The 20,761-nt window shown below is 44.2% G+C and overlaps 1 protein-coding gene across 13 annotated transcripts in view; it reads left to right on the forward strand.

Moving 5' to 3' along the window:
• The window catches only part of MAMLD1 (mastermind like domain containing 1), a 137,870-nt gene that overhangs the window by 73,118 nt on the left and 43,991 nt on the right, over nucleotides 1–20,761 (forward strand). For 12 of the 13 annotated variants that reach the window (XM_089323691.1, XM_008275037.5, XM_089323692.1 and 9 more), the window contains exon 2: nucleotides 6,116–6,274. The exons of the other annotated variant lie outside the window; for it this stretch is intronic. In XM_089323691.1, coding sequence (XP_089179817.1) covers nucleotides 6,179–6,274 — 96 coding nt within the window. In that variant the 5' untranslated portion in view covers nucleotides 6,116–6,178. The remainder of the gene's footprint in view (nucleotides 1–6,115; nucleotides 6,275–20,761) is intronic. 13 annotated transcript variants of the gene reach the window in all.

The raw sequence follows: 20,761 nt of genomic DNA on the forward strand, positions 1-20,761 counted from the left end.
GTAATCCATAAACTGTAATTTGGAAATTTATATTTGTTAAATAAAAGTTAAAAAAAAGAAACTATGTTCCAAAATGGAGTACCTAGATTAGATACCTGTTTTTAACTCCTGAATCCAGCTTCCTGGTGATAGAGACCCTGGGAGGCACTAGTGATGGCTAAAATGATCAGGTTCCTGCCACCTGTGTGCGAGAGCTTGATTCAGACCCCAGCTTCATTTTTTTTTTAAGTAGAAAGACCACTGTTTAGCAGAATATAAATACAGTTTACAAGCAGTAATCAAATTCCAAGATGTCAATTTCACTGAGAAGACATTCAATTTTTGTACTCTACATATTAATGACCACAAATCATAGAAAATATGTGATATTTGTCTTTTTGGGTCTTATTTCACTAAGCATAATGGTCTCCAGGTGCCTCCATTTTGTTGTAAAGGTTGGATTTCATTCTTTTTTATGGCTGTGTAGTGTTCTATTGTGTATATATGCCACATTTTTTTATCCCATCATCAGTGATGTACATCTAGGTTGATTCCGTATCTTAGCTATTGTGAATTGAACTTCTCAAACATACGGGTATAGATAACTTTTTCATATGCTGATTTCTTTTCCTTTTGGTATATTCCCAGGAATAGGCTAGCTGATCATATGGTAGATCTATTTTGACATTTCTGAGGAATCTCCATAATGTCCTCCATCGGTCCACATGTCTATTTCTGTTTCAATACTCAGCTGTTTTGATTATAACAACCCTGTACTGCCTTGAAATCTGGTATTGTAATGCCTCCAGCGTTGTGGTTTTTTTCTTTAAAAAAAAATATTTGTTTATTTGAAAGGCAGAGAGGCGGACAGAGAGAGAGAGAGAGGAAGAGACAGAGACAGAGAGATCTTCCATCCAGTGATTCACTCCCCAAATGGTCACAACAGCCTGAGCTGGGCTGGTCTAAAGCCGGGAGCCAGGAGCCAGGAGCCAGGAGCCAGGAGCCAGGAGCCAGGAGCTTTCTCTGAGTCTCCCATGTGGTTACACAGAGAGCTGGATTGGAAGTGGAGCAGCATCCACATGGCATGTCAGCCTGCAGGAAGTGGCTTTACCCACTCTACCACAGCACCAAACCCTGTTTTCATTGTTTAATATTGCTTTTATTATTCAGGGTCACTTGTGTTTCCATATGAACTTTAGCATGATTTTTTTTTTTAGATCTGAGAAGAATGTCCTTGGTATTTTTATTGGGATTGCATTGAATCTGTAAATCTATAAATTTTGATGATATTAATTCTAATCCACAAATATGGAAGATTTTTTCCATTATTTTGTTTTCTATTTCTTTTACTAATGTTTTGTAATTTTCATTGTAGAGCTCTTTCACATCCTTAGTTAAATTTATCCCAAAGCATTTAAATTTTTTGTAGCTATTGTGAATGGAACTGATCCCTATAAGTTCTTTATCATCCATAGCATTTTTAGTGTACATGAATGCTATTGTTTTTTGTGTGTTGATTTTATATCCCACAACTTTGCCAAATTCTCTTATGAGTTCCAAGAGTCTTTTTAGTGGAATCTTTTGGTCCACCTATATAAAGGATCATGTCATCTGCAAACAGGGATAGTTTTTCTTCCTTTCCAATTTGTACCCTTTCAATTTCTTTTTCTTGCCTAATGGATCTGGCTAAAATGTCCAGAACTGTATTGAATAGCAATGGGGAGAGTGGGCATCCTTGTCTGGTTCCGGATGTTAGTGAGGTCCCAACTTCTAACTTAGGCTCAGCCTAGCCCAGCCATCGTGAACATTTGGTGGGTGAGAGCACATGTGTGCATGCATGTGCATGCTCTCTCACTCTGTCAAATAAAAAATATTTTTGCACTAAAATAAACATGGTTTTTAACTGCATTTCCCCACAAATGTTTTGAAATAGTTTTATATTCTTCAGATATTATAAAGAATGTAAATTTTACTGATTTTTGGTGGCACATCCTATAAATGTTAATTAGGTTCTCTTGAATCCTGTTGCTGAGTTTTTACATCTTCTGATTTTGGATCTTGTTGTTCTATCCATTGTTGAGAGAGGATGTGTTTTTTTCTATTTTTTCTTTCAGTTCTGATAACATTTGTATCCTATATTGTAGCTTTATTGTTTTGATCATACACATTTAGGAATTTTATGTTTTCTTGCCAGATTGACCAAGATTTATCATTATGTAATGTCCTCTCTGTTCCTGTTAACTTTCACTGCTTTGAAGACTGTTTTCTCTGATATATTTTTAAAAAGATTTTTTTAAATTTATTTGAGAAGTAGAGTTACAGACAGCGAGAGGGAAAGACAGAGAGAAAGGTCTTCCATCCGTTTGTTCACTCCTCAAATGGTCACAACGGCTGGAGCTGGGCCGATCTGAAGCCAGGAGCCAGGAGCTTCTTCCAGGTCTCCCACTCAGCTGCAGGGGCCCACGGACTTGGGCCATCTTCCACTGCTTTCCCAGGCCACAGCAGAGAGCTGAATGGGAAGAGGAGTAGCTGGGACTAGAACTAGCACCCATATGGGATGTCAGTGCCACAGGAGGAGGATTAGCCCACTGCACCACAGCGCTAGCCCTGCTTTATCTGATATTACTAGAGCCACCCCTGCTACTTTGTAAAATTAATGTTCATGATCATGATACAACTTTTGACATTATTTTACTTTTACTTTTCTGAAACCATTATATTTAAGGTGAGCCTCTTGCAGATGACAGGTTTTTGGGTCATTTTCTTACATCAACTTTGCTTACCTCTTTCAATTGGTATATTTATAATATTTTCATTTAATATACTTACTAGTAAGTGCTTATTTCCAAAAATTCATTTTTGTTTTCTGCTTTTGTTTCTTATTTTATTTATCCTAACTTCCTATTTCTCTGAAGAATTTTTACAATTCAACTTGATTAATATTATGGCGTTTTTGAGTGCAGATTTTTGAATAGCACTTCAGTAGTTGTTCTAGGTGTGTGTGTGTGTGTGTGTATGTGTGTGTCTACTAGTGTCAGTATTTTACTAGCTTAAGTGAAGTGTGGAAGTCTAACCTCTGTTTCCACCCTTTATCCCCTGCTTATGATGTAATTGTGTTCAACATTTCTTCCACATAAATTTAGAGGCATGTCCAATAATGTCATAACTGATGCTTCAAGCATCAACTATAATTTGGAACACTGCAGAGGAAAAGAAGTCTATTATATATACCTATTTTTTCTCTTTCCATTTATCTTTCTTCCTTGCTGATATCCAAGATGCCTTATTTTAATGTTTCCTTTCTGTCCAGAGAATTCCCTTTAGTCAGGAGTCTTCTAAATATTTATTTATTTATTTATTTATTTTGAGAGGCAGGGTGAGCGAAATCTCTTAACCATTGGTTTACTCCTCAAATGCCAGCAATAGCCAGGGTTAGGCCAATTGGAAGCCTGGGACTCAATGTAAGGCTCCCACATAGGTGTTGGGGACCCAACTACTTAAGCTATTACCTGCTGCTTCTCAGGGTGCACATTAGCAGGAAGCTGGAATCTGGAACAGATGCAGCACTCAAACCCAGGCACTCTGGTGGAGCTGAGGGTGTCCCAAGGGCATCTTAACCACAAAGCCAAATATACCTGCCCCAGCCATTGTTTCAGTAGAGGTCTGTTATTGACCAATTCTCTTAGTTTCATTTCATCTGAGAATGTCTTGAGTCCTCTTCCATATAGTGAACTTATTTTTTTTTTTTTACTGAGCGTAGGGTTCTGGGTTGACAATTTGCTTTTTTCAGCACTTGAGATTATTGTTTCAAGTTATTATACAACTTCCTTCTGGTCCCCATGGTTTTTGATAAAAAAAAAAAAAAACCCATGGTCATCAAAATTGCTTTTTCCCCTATAGCTAAGGCATCATTTCTCTATCACTGCTTTCTAGATTTTGTATTCGTGTTTCAGAATTTTGATTATGATGGTTGTTGCAGTGGATTTTTTTGCATTTATACAGTTTGGAATTCACTCAGGTTTTTGAATTTCCAAGTCTGTTTTTATTTTTTATTTTTTATTTTTTACCAAATTTGGGGAGTGGGATTTAGGCTATTATTTCTTGCTTACTCTTTTAGTCCCATTCTCTCCCTCTCCTCTCATATTAGAATTCCAGTGACATGAATGTTCTATATTTCCTTTATAATCCCACAACAGATTTCCTGTGTCTCTGTCCATTGTTTCCAGTCTAACTTCACTCTATTGTCAGATTGTTAATTTCTGTTTTTCTATGTTAATTACTTCCTCTGTCTCTTCCATTTTCCTATTGATCCCATCCATAAAGTCTATTTCAGTTATTTTACTTTTCAGTTCCAAAATTTCTATTAGGTTCTTCTTTGTATTTTGTGTTTCTTTGCTGAGAATTCCTATTTCTTTGATGACTCTTTTTCCATTTTTTATTTGTTTCAATGTGGTTGTAATTTTTGGTTGAGAAATTTTAAGGATTAATGTTTTTTTTTTAAAAAATCCTTGTCAGATAGTTCTAACATCTGTATCATCTTGGTATTGGCATTTTTGGACAATATTTTTCTTTCAGTTTGAGATCCATTTGGTTCTTGGTATGATCAGTGCTTTTCTATAGAAGCCTAGACATTTGGGGTGCTACTTTGTAGGACTAGATCTTATTTTAATCTTCTGTTTTAGCTGACTTCCTCTGACATTGCCCTTGCAGGGAATAGGCTACCATCTTATTTCTGTCAAGTGAGTATAAAACTCTAGTTTTCCATTTCGAGATCATTGATATCAAGGAGGTAGGGCTCCTTCCTCCTCCCTTCTGAGCAGAGATGAGTTCTAGCTTCCCGTTATGTATCTACTGATACCATTCTTGTGGGAATGAGGAACAGTGACCCATTACTGACAGATGGTTGTGGAGTCGTGGCTCCATGCTTGGCCTTTACTGATAGGACGAAATGGAAATTTAATTTGTTCTGTGGTGTTTAGCTGGATTAGAGCAGTTATTGTCTAAGTTTTCTATTTTACCAGGGTACCCTTTTCCTGGTTCTTTGGCTATAGGAACAATCTTTTGTTTGGGTCTTTTTGTTTGTGCTTATTGACATTTTGAGTTGCTGGCTTCTTCAGCTCCAAGTCTACCATATGTGAGGCCAAAAGGAAACTCAGAGAACTCACTTCTATATCATTCCTCATGTCCAATGGTACCTAGATGGTCTATTTCCTCCTTCATGCTGTGCAGGATCTTCTAATATTGGTTTTATTTATAATGTCCAGAGGTTTTAGTTTGCTCAGTGATAAGATAGGGAAAAGTACTTCTCTTTCTAAGGATGGGTATTTGGACATTGAGCTTTTAGAGCCTGATGCTGTGCTGCCAAAGGAGATTTAGGAAAGGAAGATCTGCTATCATATAAGAGCCTTAGCAGAGACTCTTATTTCTACTATATCATGAGAAGCAAAAGGAAATGAAAGCTTCACCTGGATTTGCACATGTCTACTCTTCTGTCATGGAGAGCATACATTGGAGTAGCTATGATCATAGACAGCTCAGTTTCCCATAAGCCTGTTGACTCAGTGTTTCATTAGCCCTTTTCAAAATCTATTACATATGTCTGGTACCTGTCAGGCCATTCACTGTTGGTCAGCTTACTTGACTAGATTCTAACAGGATGAGAATTGGTAGCTGTTCCTTCTATGGGCTATAAGTCTTACTCTGGTATAGCTGACGGAACACTAAGCTATCACCTGTGTGCATCACTGTGAGTGCATATAAGGACACTGGATCTCAGAGAATGGACGAGTCTTTCCCTGTGGCCCATGGCATATCATAAAAAAAACAAAGCCAAACCTCAGACTCACACTCCTTGCCTATAAGCTTGGTATTATGTTAATTGTATCGGCTGTCTTCTGCCCTCTCTCCAGTGAACTTTCTTCTGTCTCCCATGACCAGAACTGCCATTTCATCGCAGCCACTGCCCCCACTGAAATGCCCCTCATCCCTGGGGGTGGTGCTCAATGAGGGCGGTAGGGTGGGGAACGGAGGTGGCTGACTGCACACAAACCTGTCCTCAGAGTTAAAGTCTATGATTCAGGGGATCAGTGGTCTCATCTACATATCTCAAAGACAGTGTGCTTTTTGTCTCCCAAAGCCCTGTGTCTAGGTCATTTGGGAAACGCCTTGGAGAGTCAAGAATAAAATTGCAGGTCAAACAATGGATGACTGGAAAAGTCGGCTTGTAATCAAGAGCATGCTTCCCCATTTCGCCATGGTGGGAAATCGTCAGGAGCCCAGAAAGCTCCAGGAATCGGTCAGACAATGGGCTATGGGGGGAGGGGGGTGTTGAATGCTTCTAATCCTAAACTTCAATGTAAGATGTGTTATTGAAATTCCCTGTGCAAAGTTGGTAGCAAGGAGGCAACTTAAAATACAAAGATCTCAAATATTATCTAGAAAGGACTGCCCTTTGTGAGTTTGTGGATGAACTGAACTGTTTCATCTGTATTCCCAGTCCAGTGATGTCTGCACTGAACCCCCTCAATGAGAAGAGGAGGACAAGTGAGAGGCAAGAAGATCCTACTTTTTGCCTTGATAGAAACCATCTCAAATGACATGCAATCAGTGTACTTTCTAGTATTACTGAGAACAAGGAGCCAGTGAGTGGAGCAGAGAAAGGGATTCCCATTCAACTCACTGGCGCTAGCATCCTTTTTAAAATTCATTTGATGTACTTCTACATTCCTCTCTGGAAACCCAGACATCATCCAAGTGTCTGAAACTCAGCATTAGGGATTCCAGTGGTAGTTCTAAGGGCAAAGATGAGAGAATGAGCCATGAGAGCCATTGGTTGGTTGAATTTGACAATAAAAGCCTGCAACATTGCCAGTCTGCCAAGATTAGCTCGATTATCAGGAGTTGCAGCAAACACAATGACTGTTATCTCAGGGTATTAGGCCCACAGAGGAGTGGCTTGCTTAATCTCTGAAATTAATAGAGCAGAGAGGAAATGGCTCTTATAGAGCCGTAGGTCTGCTTCCTTCCTGTTCATAGAACTGGGAGCCCTGGGCTCTGAGGTAATGACATTTCACATAACCAGAGGGCCTGACTCCAGTTCCCAGGGCAATCCACTTTCAGTAAGTCAGCTTTCTGTTTGTTTTAAGATTATGATATGTGTCCAGGTGTGTGTGTGTGTGTGTGTAGGAGGCAATTGAAATAATGCTTCTCTTTTTTCTCTCAATGACAACTACCAAAAATTGATTGAGGATGTGCTAACCAGTAGAATGTGTAGATACTTACAAAACTTTGTTTACTCTACTAGTATCCCAAGTTTCACAGAGATGGCAGTTAGGTGAGGAGGTGGAAATGGATGATTACTTGGCCAGCAGTTTATTAACAAAATGACTAGCCCTGTTTTATGCATCTTCTAGAAAGGAATCTCTAACTTCTATCCTGATTTCTCTTTTATTTATGGTTTCTTTGTTACTGTCAATGACTGAGTCACTCAAATAAAGAAACACTCCTGGTAATACACTAGAGTCCATGATCAATTTAGGCATGACTTCAAATTGCTCCTTTGTTTCCCATTTCTTTAATTCATTTGGGCCAAAACCAAGCAGAAAAGGGTAAGTGGGTTGTAGTTACAAGAGTACTCTTCCTCTTCTCCTGCCCACTCCACACACACTCTTTTGAAAAGTGTGACTAGTAGATAACTGCTTTGATTTTGGGCAGTGTATACCTCAGCGGATGTGTTCAAGGGATGGTTGTCCTTAGAATGGGCCTGGGAGCAGCCATCCGGGCCTGTACTATAGAGAGGTTGTCAATGCTCGTACCATTTCCAGGCTTGGCTTCCCTTTGCAGATGCCTTCAGAGCCTTCGTAAACCTCGCCAACAACTCACATTCATTTCTTTAGAGTCACACATTGGACTTGATCAAAATCAGCCCCTCTGACCCCTGTCCAGCACAACTTGTTCTCTGTCCTGGGCTTTGAGTGGCCTATTTCCAGAACTCTGAGGTGTCCTAGAAGACCAAGGATTAGCCCCCAGTTGAATACAACAAAAATACAATCTTCAGGCTGCAAAAACAACTCCTTCAGATGAGTCTTCACGGTTGAAACCCCATTTGTCTTCTTGCGAGATACATGTTCTCTCTAAAAAGGAAGATGCTGAAAGAGCCCGTTTGTTTAACTGGGCCTGACAGGTTCTGCTGCTAACATCACCAGAAGATTAAGGTGGCTCTTGATGTGCGTATTAGTCTGCTTTTTGCTACTTTAACTGGAATACCAGCTTCTTGGGAAAGAAACGGTTTATTTCAGCTTCTACTTTGGAGGTTATAGGTCAGGATCAGGTGGCCTCATAGTTCAGTGTCTGGTAGAGGTTGGTCATGGCAGGTGCACAGGAATGATCACATGGTGAACCAGGAAGCAGAGAGAGCAGTTAGGCAGAACTGAACTTCAATAATCAACCCTCTCCAAGGGCATGCCCCCACTGACCTAGACTCCCCACTAGACCCACTACACAGATCACAGTTTGACTAAGACTTTACCCTTAATCCATCAACCATTAATATTAAGACATCAGAGTTTAAACGGGGAGAGAACTCCTACTCAGTGAATAACAGTGTGAGAGAAGCTGAGTGTTAGTGGCTCCTCATTCCCTATAGCCTCAGAAATGTGCCTGTGGCTAACACTGAACTTTACCAAACACACAGAGCATCTCAGTTGCCTGCTTGTGAACCAAGGGATTGACAGATTAAAAGCAGAATAGGCCAGTGTTGCTGCTTACTTGGCTAATCCTCTGCCTGTGGCGCCAGCACCCCAGGTTCTAGTCCCGGTTGGGGCGCCAGTTCTGTCCCGGTTGCTCCTCTTCCAGGCCAGCTCTCTGCTGTGGCCAGGGAGTGCAGTGGAGGATGGCCCAAGTACTTGGGCCCTGCACCCACATGGGAGACCGGGAGAAGCACCTGGCTCCTGGCTTCGGATCAGTGTGGTGCGCTGGCCGCAGCGCCCCAACAGCAGCAGCCATTGGGGGTGAACCAAAGGAAAAGGAAGACCTTTCTCTCTGTCTCTCTCTCTCTCTCACTGTCTAACTCCGTCAAAAAAAAAGCATAAATGGCCTGTGAGTTCGCCAAGAAACATGCTGTCCAAAGAAGTTATTACAGGGCCTGGCATGCGAGGAACAGGAGGAGGTCCTTTGCAGGAGCTGGGCTTGCATTTCCAGGGTGTGGCCTTAGCTGAATCTCAGATGTTTCCGTTGTTTCCTCTCCCTCTGATGCTTCGTGACATCCAGAGGTGACACCCTGCACCCTAGCACCAGGAAACCATGTGCATCTGGAAGCATGTTGCTCCTATCACTCTCCATCATCCTGAAAGTATCCCTAACATAATGCTTTGGACATTCACCTTAACTGGTGCTCTTGTCCTTTCCCCGAAACAATCTAACAAAAAGACAGACCTCCAATCAAAGTCTTGATACAAAATTCTATCAGTCCCAGAGGAGAGTTCTTTGTAAATTGCCTTCTCAAATAATTGAGCATTTCCTTTCAGGAAAAAGTATATCCGATGTGATAGTTGTTCTTAGCCTAACACCCAGGGCTCAGGACCCTCGGGTTTTGCATCTGCTGCTAACTAGCTGTGGGGTTTTGCTTTCCCTAAGAACAAAGTCCATCTGCACCAAGAGTAAGAATAACCTTTGGTTGAGTATTGACTAGGTGATAGGCAGTATGTTAAGCACTTGGGGGAAATCATCTCCTCTAATGCTCATGATGACCCTGAGAGAAAGAGGCCATTATTATAAGTAGGAAACTGAGGCTCAGCGAAGTTAAGCAACTTGACTGAAGAAAGGGCAGAGCTCAGAACCTAAGGTATCTTAGAGCCCACTGTCATCACCACCATACTCTGCCACCTCTTAAATCTAAAGTCCATTGAAAAGCACAAGATGATGACTACATAGCATGCAAAAGTAGCCATCATGAGAAATCACAGCAATGAAATTACCTTTTCCACACTTGTTCACTCATTCAGTTGCATGACAATGTAATGCCTCTTGTGATTTGGGGGAAAAAAGTTTTACCTCTTGAACATCTGGTAATCTCTCCAAGGTTAATAAGACTTCCAATGTCTTCAGTTAGTGTATGAAGTTTTAACAGGGAGCAGAACATTTGGTCCTTCCCTTTGAAGTTAAGATCTCAACTCTTCCCCCTAGAGCAGTAGGTTGGTTACAAGTGTACGCATGGAGTTGAGACTCACTGTGCATGTTACATATCATCTCTATACCCAATTTGAGTAGCAAGTTTTAAAGATTCTCCCAGATCTGGTCAGCTATCTGTTCTATTCAAAATGCAGCTGGACAAAATGGGGCTGTTAAGGCTATTAAATATACAGTCTGAGAAGGAGGGGGGTGCTGTGATCTTTGAACATCTTCTGTGTTCAGTCATTTCACGTTGATAGATAACTCAAGGGATTGCAATGAATTGGCATGTCCCGTGTTCCACTGGAGCCTCCAACTACTCTTTGATTGAGGGGAAAAGGATATTATTATCATTCTTCTTTGTGGATAAAGATATTAAGGTCTGAGGAATCCAATGGCTGGCAGAATGGTAGCCATTGAGATGATGAGAAGCTACTCAAGGGTCCCTGTTAGGATGGGCCCAAGTACAGTGTTCCTTCCACCCACAGCACAACCAAAACTAACCCCCTCAGCCCATGTACTCCTCTTTTCTAAACACATGTGGGGCTGAGGAAGCGGGAGAGAGGAGCCCTCTGTTTAACAGGATAAGTGGAGACTTGAGAGGCTACCAAAAATACTGGCTCCATTCTAGATATCCCTCTTCTTTAGATTGGTGATCTTTGAAGTACCCAGTAGGAGACCCTCTGTTCACTTCATCCTGTGATGTGTGATTTGGTTCAAGATGTGTTCCCAGAAGCTTTGGAGGCTCATGCTTTTCCTTGCAAAAAAGACCACTGGACTAAGCAATTAGACAGCAGTCTTGATCCTGGGATGTGACCAGCTCTTCATGAGATCTTGAGCAATCTTTATCCTCTTGAGATCACATGGCATGCCTGCCTATGATTCATAATGGCCCTTCTTTCTGTGGCCACATTTCCAGGACCTTTTCCCTGTGCCTAGCCCTGTGCTAGATCTAGGTTCCAGTAGTCCACAGTCTTGAATCAAATGATCTCCAGGCGTCCTCCACTGGGAATAAGTGTATGTTACCCTCTAGTTTGAGGTAGAAGCAAGAAGAGAGAATAGTGAAATGATTTTTTTCTGTTTCCCATTCCCAGATTAGGAGCCCAGATGTGAGAGGGACCTTCCCAATGCTGGCGACTGCTCTGGGTGTTCGGGCCAGAGCAGCAGACGAAACAGTCCCAGATTTCCTGGCACTGGCATTCCAGCGGCAGAGCCAGCCCACAAACAGGTGAACAGTGGAAGTCTCTTTTCTTTATCCTGGTGGCTCCTGGAGCCTTCTGTTCAGCATTGTCCACTGCCCAGCCTGGCAGAAAGCAGGAAGACAGCGACAGCCAGCCAGGAACTGGAGTGAGTTGTCTAAACAGCACTCTTAGAAGCACAGGTTCAGAGGTTTGGGTCTTTGCCAGTATCCTCTGCTTCACGCAGGCTTTGGGCATGTTTGCTGGTACATATCTCACCCCAAGAGAGAGGCTCCCACATATATGTGCTCCACTGCCACATACATATACAACCCAGGAGGTCCCAGGGACCAGTTTATCAGAGAGGCAGCTGTCCTTAGCATTACCAATTTCTTGCCTGAGCCTCTGGGCCTCACTATCCGTATCAGTGAAGTAGGCTGAGTAACTGTGCTCTCCGGCTCCGCCAGGGTCTGTTGGATGATGTGGACGTGTTCTTAGCCACTCGGTATATGGTTTATCTGAGCACCTTTCTGATGATCAGAGTTTATGCATGACTCAGAGGTTTTTTTGAAGTGGGTCCCTGTGAAATGCGTGTCCTTGGGGCTCAGGTAAGAATAGAGAGGACCCCTGAGGACGCCGCAGCTCGGCAGCAGCCCGACTGCACTGAAGCAAGCTGGATTGATGGTAGAGCTGTGAGCATTCTGGGTCAAGGCCTGCAGTGCATATGCGTCTTTCTATTTTGAGGATCCTCCCTATGGAGTACGCAGCTGTTTGCTCCCTCTGCTCCCTCCGCCTTCTCCTGCAGTAAGGGCTCTTTCCTGTTACAGACACCCAACTGGGGCAGGAAGCCAGGCAGGGACCTTGCCTGCAGACAGATCTTTTCCTCAGGGCTGAGCACTGCTCAGTTTACGGAACACCACTGGGCTGAGCATCTGGGTCCTGCCTGGGTAGCCCAGCTCTGCTGACCGCTGACCTGCACGTTGCCATCTGTTGGAAGAGGAGGATGCAGGGAGAGGAGTAGGTTTTACAGCTGGCTTACGCAGGTGGCTGAGAACTTTACACTGCCTATTTCAGGACTGCCACAGATCCATGGCAGCCATGTCTTTATTCCTTCCCCCACATGCCCCTTCCCCCACTTGCCTTGCTATAAGGCCCCAGGTAATGGGTGTCTGGAGGTGGAACTTCCCTGGGGAGCAGAGGACGTGGCTGGACCCCAGCAGAGAGGCAGCAGGAGAGTGAGTGGAGGCTGAGGTGCCACTCCGTCCTAGGGAGCGTGTAAAACAGAGGGGCCATGCTCTAGGGCTGTGGGCCTGTGACTTCCCAAACTACAGGCTGAGTCCTCTTGCTTTCACTGAGAACCCCCAGCTGGAGAACTCAAATGTGGCTCTTTTTACAGACAGATATTTGTGTCCTAAGCTGGCCTTGGGGTGTTGCATTCCAGCCTCTGGGGGAAGAGGGGTGAGAAGAACTCTGTCTTTCTAGGGTTGAGGCTACAGATTTTGATTTCTGCAGTGGGTACAGAATAATATGTCAAAAGCCTCCTTCCTCCCCTTTTGCCTTTCCTTCCCCTCACCCCTGCTTCTTCCTGCCTTTCTCTTCTTGTCTTCCTCCTCTGTTCGCATGAGATCTCCAGCCCTTAGAATGCAAAGTCAGAAAGGCAGGCATTTAGCCCCACACCAGTGGGCTTGATCAGGGGAGGCCCAGGACCCGAGGCCCAGGACCCAAGGCCCAAGCGTGCTTGGTGTTGTTATTACCTCCCTCCCTCTGGTGCCCTTACCGTCTTACCACAGACTTGCCTTCATCTGCCTCCAGTGCTGCGTGGGCTGATCACCTTCCAGATTCCCCATCCAGAGCTGTTGTTCCCCAAGGCAGGCAGCTGGCATAGACACATTTGCTCACTCACCGCCCTGGCCCTGAGATCCGCTGCTGTTGTGCCCCTATAGCTGCAGCTCAGAGCCAGGCACATAGGAAATGGTCAGTAAGCAGTGGCTGCTGTTTATCTAGCTTAGTAATCATGCAGGCCACCTCCTTTGTTAGATAAGAGAAGGCCAGGGACTCACACCATGCAGGGGATGGGGGTGGGGGTGGGGGTGGGGGGGTGTTCGAAGTCCTTGGGCCAATTAGTGAACTCCTAACAACTGCTGACAAGTGCTTGTCTGGAGGCTTTACACTGGCCATGGGAAGAGAGCAGGAGAAATTTGCCAAGTGCCATTTTCTGCAGTGGTTGATTCCAGTCTGCAGTTGCCAGATGAGCTCTGGCACAAAGCTAGCACTTTGGAGTACAGAGATGGGTAGGAAACACCCCTGGCCTTTGGAGAGCTCTGTTGTGCGTGGGAGAAGAGCCTAGGCTTAACAGGGTAGGCAGCCTGAAGGGTGACCAGAATACCTGCGGCGGGGGTGGAAGGTGTAGATACCATATAATCAGAGTCTCTTGAGGGCCTGAGAGAAGAGGTTCTAATCTTCTAGAAAAACTGCAAATTAGTCCACAGTGTGCAAAGTCTGGGCACCAAGATGGAACTCCCTAAGCTTTTTAGCTCTGAAAATGTTGTCTGCCCCTGTCCTGTGAATCATGGGCCTATGTGGCCCCCTATAGTATGAGGAGGGCAATTTGGAAATAACTCATTGCCCTCATGCTCACACTCTAGGCCAGGGGTTTGGCAAACCATGGCCCACGGGCTCAATCCGAACCCCCAGGCTGTTCTTGTATACAAAGTCATATTAGCGCACAGCCGTGCCCAGTCTTTAGAGTATTGTCCCACACACGGATGGGCAGAGTGCAGCAGAAACCGCAGGGCTATTAAGCCAGCACTGCTCCGGGTCACTGGGCATCGGGTTCATTCTCTGAGGCCATTGTTTCCCCTGATAAATAAGCACCCACTTCAGTACCCACCTGAGGTGAAGTCACTGAGCCTCAATGCCTTCCTGCACCTTCGGCTTCCCTTCCTGTGCCAAAGCTGGCCACAGCCCCCACGCTCTGCATCTCAGCCTTGTCCAGAGCCCTTGTCTGTGCTCCTCATTTCACCAACCATCAGCATCCAGAGAGATCTTTTAAAAACAAGTCAAGACGGTCCTTCTTCTGCTTCGCCCCTGCCCACACAAGAAAGTATCCAGCGCCCTTCTGGCAGCCTGCAAGGTCCTCTCTGTGCTCACAGCCACCTCACTGGCTCACTGGCCACATGTCTGTCCCTGGAGCACACCAGGGCCTTTTCACTCACTGTCCTCCTGCCTGGAGTGCTGTGCACTGGCCTTTCTCCCAGCCTGCTCCTTCTTTCATTCAGACCCTGACAGACGCATCTCATCCCAGGAGTAACCCTGGCACTCACTCACACACCCCTTTCTCTCTTCTAAGGAATACTTCTCACACTCTGATCTTGTTCTTGTCATTTGCTTCCTGTCTCTCCCACTGGAATTGCAGCTTCTTCTCTCTGATTCACCACTCCTCTCATTTTGATGGCAGTGGTGGTTTGGGGCTCCCAAGGCAGCTGCCCTACCTTGTACTGTGGGAAGCCTTCATCTCTGAAGCTACTCTGTCTGGCTGCATCATTTCCTAGGCTAGGCTTCAGGCCCTGAAGTTGTCTAGTATCACAGCTGCCCGTGTGAAACTGTCAGGAAAGCCAAACATTTTCTTGTCTCTCTTCCTCCCTCAAGTCAAACCTTTAGGATGTAGAACAATGAACTTGGCCTATATAAAATACCTTCAGGAAGCCAGTCTCCAAACACCAACACCCAACATCTGCTTTCTGAATATATATCTTCAAACAGCTATGTGTACATAAGCAAACTGATCTTCAACTTTTTTTTAAGCCACATGACATCGAAGGAACTTAGAAGTGCCTTGCCCTTTCCTGTGGTTAAATCTGACATAAAATTACTTCATTGCCAGCATATTAACAATAAAAAATCCTGTTTCTTCCCTAGTCATTCAGCTTCAATTACTCAGATTTTAAAAAGAAAGATAATTATGATTGACTTCAAGGAGACAGAGTGATTTGACTCTTAATAAAACATACAAAGCGAGTCTTCTTCCTCTGTCCTAGTCAGTAGAATTTATTACAGAATGGTGTAACAAGAAGGAAATATTTGTAGGGATGTTGTATCCCCTGATCACTACCACCTTCATCATCTATACAGTTTCCAGTATCACCAGCACTACCACCATCATTACAACCACCATCACCTCCATCACCTCCTCCACCTCCACCTCATCATCTCTACTTACATTACCACTACCATCACTGTTACCACCGCTACCACCACCATTACCCTTGCCACCATCGTTACCATCACAGCCACCACCTCTATCACCACCATCCTCTCTTCCACTACCACAACTAACTCTACTCTGACCACACCACTGTCACTACCTCCAGCTCTCCTATCATTTTAGCCACCTCTACCACCATCACCACCACCTCCATCACTATCACCTCCAATATCGCCATCACTATTACCCTCATCACTGCTGCCTCTACCAATCCCACCCCCCCACCACCCATCTCTCTCATGTACACACACACTTTCCATAGTGTAATCACAGACACTGCCCACATAGAGTGAAATAAATACATGTTTTTAACTTGTCATTATTTCTAATATGTGTTGTGGCTATGGAACATCAGCATCTGTTTGTAGCCAAAATTGAATTAAGATTCATTATAATACAAGGTGATATCAATAATACAATAATAATAATACAACATGCTTAAGGGATGAGTCTGAGTGAGGGATCTTATATTTCATAAAGGGATATACTGAAGATTTCCTCTCAATGGCAAATTGTTGCTGTATTTTATTATGATTTGGTTTACAAAAGTAAGCCTTGCACACAGCTGTTCAGGAGCACAGCCAAGGACTAAAGGCAGCTCTGCCATGAATGGCAAATGCTGCTGAGTAAACCACGCTAAAGGCTATTTTAGGACCACCAAGAATGTGTTTGCATTTTCAAGAGTGGAAAGAGAGATAACATTTATTTGATATCTATGCCATGCTGAGCACTATGCTAACTTTACATTGCTAAGGCCCTATAATCCTTAAAAGAAATTTGTTCACTTTGTGGACCAGAAAATATGAAAAGAGAAGGAAAAATGAGTTGCCCAAGGCAACTACCAATTAGAAACAAAGTTTAGAGAGACATAAGGATTCAAGGCCCACCTGCTAAGTTCTACTATTGGAATGTAGTATCTAGAAGTTTCTTTGTATGATCAGATTATCCATTTGCCTGCAAAGCTGTTAATGTGCAAGGAGTATCTGGTAGTTCAATCAGATATATAGCAGTTCATGCTGGCACTTGAGGGCGTGCTTTGCAGGCAAATAGTTTAGCCCAGGAGGATCAGCAAATGCCTAGCAGGCAAGCTACTTTAATGTACATGGTAAAAACTGCAACAAGGGACCTCTGTGCTGAGGTTGCTGCTATCTTATACTACCCTCTGATGTGTGATTTGGAAAGCCTTGGGGCAAGTACAACAGTCCCTACAGACAAATCAAAATCCCATGCTAAGAAATAGGGGGATTTTGTCCTCAAAGTGTGCAGAGCTTAAATTACTGCCTTTCTCCCTGCAGTCCCAGGATAACCCCTGAGTTCACTTGGAGAAGGCTTGCTTGGTGCCAACATACATGCCTAGGGCTCCGCTATTTGGGCTTCACCCTGCGTGTCGGCCTCTGTTCTGCCACCAGCTAGTGCTATGACTTTAGTAAGTCACTGGCCCCCTGTGAACCTCAGTTTACCCATGTGCAAAAACATGGATCCTAAGCAAAGCTCTGTCTGCCCCCTTAGGATTATTATTAGAATCAAAGAACAATGAATGAGAAAAGTACATTGTTCACTGACAGAAGCTGGGATCTTACAAAGTCTTTTTTTTTTTTTTGACAGGCAGAGTTAGACAGTGAGACAGAGAGACAGAGAGAGAGGTCTTCCTTCCATTGGTTCACCCCCCAAATGGCCTCTGCAGCCGGTGCTGTGCCGATCCAAAGCCAGGAGCCAGGTGCTTCCTCCTGGTCTCCCATGTGGGTGCAGGCACCCAAGCACTTGGGCCATCCTCCACTGCCTTGCCGGGCCACAACAGAGAGCTGGACTGGAAGAGGAGCAACCGGGACTAGAACTGGCACCCATATGGGATGCCAGCACCGCAGGAGGAGAATTAGCCAAGTGAGCCATGATGCTGGCTCTCTTACAAAGTCTTGTGGTTGGTAACACTAAGACTTGGATCACAGGGCCTAGAGAAGTCCAGTATCTTCAGAATCTAGATAGATTCTTTCAGTCTACTATACTTAGGCAATTTACATGAACACTGTGAATTTCCCTTCCCCCACATCTCTGGAAAGGCTTTACTACCAGGAGCCACTTCCTGTGTGTGCATGAAAATACAGAAGCAGCCTCTTAGGAACCCCCTGGCCCCACCCTTGTGCATACATATCTCTTGCTATGTTTTTTTCCCACAGGTGGTTCCCGATGACTTAGTAAAATAGATGAGGAACAGATGATGAGCTCACCCTTTCAGGGTTCCAGATGTAGAGCTGAATGGGAGGAGTCAGGGGGCGGATGGGTAGATTCAGCAGAACAGGCTTCTAAAGGACAAGGCCTATGGAAGTTTCTTGCCCCAAGGTAAATGCAATCCAGGCAGGTTGGAAATACAATGTCATCTTCAACTAAAATAGTGGTGAGTCATGTGTTCCCTGAGTCTTGCCATAGGATACTATGCTTTCTCCATCTCCTGCCCTGGTGACAGTTTTAGATCAGAAAGGACACTTGGCCTCGAGAAGCCATATAAGCCAGACCTCTGGTTGCCTCATTTGTTCATGCTTTCCCCATGGCCCTCTAGCTCTGCTAGGTGTTTGAACTTTCTGGTAACATGGAAGACAGGGGTCTCCAGATGGGCTTGTTGAATCTGGAGACAGGAGAAGTGTTGCTTATATCTGCCTCTGGTCCTGGCTGAGGGTGTGGTACAACACTACAAACAAGCAGCAGGAGCAGAAAGGTACTTCTCTAGAGAGGGCTCAGAGGTTTCTGTTTGTCAACACAGAAACCAGATTTCAGTCTCAGCCTTCCCTGCTGCCCTTCCATATCACTCTAATGGTGAAAGCTTCACAGAGGACCTAGGCTGTGGAGGGCAATTTGGTGGTTCCTCAGATTAAACAGAATCGTCTTATGATCCAGCCATTCTACTCCTTGGGGTATACCCAAAAGAACCAACAGCAGGTGTTCAACCAGAATTGGTACATATGTTCATAGCAACATCGTTCAGAAAAACCAAAAGGCAGAAAAAACCAATGTCCCTCAGTTGATAAATGGATAGACAAAATATGGCCTATCCCTACAGGGGAATTGCATTTGGTTATAAAAGGAATGAAGTACTGAGGCATGGTACAATATAGGTGGACCTAGAACACATGATGCTAGGGTCCAACACTGTAGTGTAGCAGGTTAAGCTGCCACCTGTGATGCCAGCATTTTATATGGGCGTTGGTTCATGTCTGGATGCTGCACTTCCAACCTAGCTCCGCACTAATGCCTGGGAAAAGCAGCAAAAGATGGCCCAAGTGTTTGGGCCCATGCCACCCATATGGGAGACCCAAATGAAACTCCTGGCTCCTGACTTCAGTCAGGTTCAGCCCTGGCTGTTGTGGCCATCTGTGGAGTGAACCAGCAGATAGAAGATGTCTCTCTTTCTGTCTCTTCCTCCTTCTCTGTAACTCTGACTTTCAAATAAATGAATTTTTAAAGAAAAGAAAACATGATGCCAAGAGAAAGAAGCCAAACATGAAAGCCCACCTATTGTATGATCCCATTACTATGTAAGGTCCAGATCAGAGCTCTATGCAAATCTATGGAGATTGAAAGTGGATTAGGAGCTGGGAGTAGAGAATTACAGAGTTGCTAGTTAATAGTTTAGGTGTGCTTATTTAGGGTGAGGGAAAAGTGCTAGAATTGGATAGTGGCGATGGTTGTACAACACTATGAATATACTAAATGGTATTGAATTGTATAATTTAGAAAGTGATTTTCATCAAGATTCATTTTCGATTCTCTTTATATACAGAAGATCACTTTAGCATACATTAAGTAAAGATTTCAACAGTTTGCTCCCATGCTATGTCAATTTTACCTCAATCTAAACAAAAAGGAGGGCCCAGACACAGGGAAGGTCTCTGGATTGACCACATGTGCCCTATTTAGTGGCATTAGAGCTCAACAGTCTGGCTTTAAATGTACTAACTGGGGTCAAGACAGATGTGGGTTGAAAGGCTAAGTTTGGTTTGGCACTCTGTCTCAACTCAATCACCTTCCTCTTTACTCTGATTCAACTGCTGGATTTTGACCATAGAAAGCCAAACTTGAACTTGGTCTCCTCCAGTGACTGCTGAGGCACTTAAGGAGAGTGGGTTTGGGGGCTAGGTCCATATGACTGACATGTAGCAGAGCAAAGATTGGTTTGCCAAGGTCCCATTCTAGGTAGATTTCTAGGAATGAGTTTTTTTAAGAAGATTTTTCACATGTCCCTCAAGGTAATTAGAGAACTGGAAGACTTCCTGGTGCCTGGTGACTTGGTAGGACACTAATAGAATGTGTAAATAAGCCTGGCTCATTTGAACAGAATTGCAGCTACCCTTCTTGATATAACCAGTGCAGACTTGTTACTTTCAGGATCAACACCACCAGTGCCCCTCCTGCCACACCCATTCCCAACTCATGCTGTGTTCAAGAAACCCCTTGTTAAAATGCCATGGAGATATTTGAGGAGGCTCATAATGTATCACAAGCACTAGGCTTCTCTGTGCCCCCACCCATAATGAGCTATCTCATCTATAGGTCAGCCACACCAAACCCATCCAGATGTTTGAAACCAACTCAGTTTCTCTTTTCCCCAAAGTAACCATCTCCATCCCACTTACAAGATCTGGAAGTGTGTTTGGAAAAATTTGAGCCAAAGTTTCTTGTGAAAAGAGGCGCACAGGCACATATATTCCTGGCTCTGGGCCTGCCCAACCTGCATACAAGTGGGTGGAACCACCCTGTCTCTAAGGGCCCAACCATTCTGAAAGCCTAGGAACACAAGGCTAGCACTCAAGAAATGCTTCCTCAGAAATAGAATACCTCGATTGTCCTGCAGGGATGCCACAGTATGAATTAGGAGCTAATGAAATCCATATTCATCTATAGGTTTTGAGCCATTCTTGGATTCGTCAAGTCTTCCACCTGGCGTGGAGAAGGAGAAAGCAGTTCTAGAAAATTGCCTGCCTTGCTCTGTTCATTTCTGTACTGATCAGAGCTCTTCAGACCCCATGGGCTGTTGTCCCGATAGCTCTGAACGAAGCCACGAAGCACTCAGGCTGCAAGGCTGAGTGTGGAATAACAGTTTGTGACAAATGCACTGCAGTGGCTGAAGAGAGGAGCATGAGGTGTACTTTAAGGCCTCAACCACCAAGGGAGCGCTGGTGGC

This window comes from Oryctolagus cuniculus, chromosome X (assembly GCF_051225735.1).
Source record: "Oryctolagus cuniculus isolate XC-2025 breed Fujian yellow rabbit chromosome X, ASM5122573v1, whole genome shotgun sequence".
Classification (NCBI taxonomy): Eukaryota; Metazoa; Chordata; class Mammalia; order Lagomorpha; family Leporidae; genus Oryctolagus; species Oryctolagus cuniculus.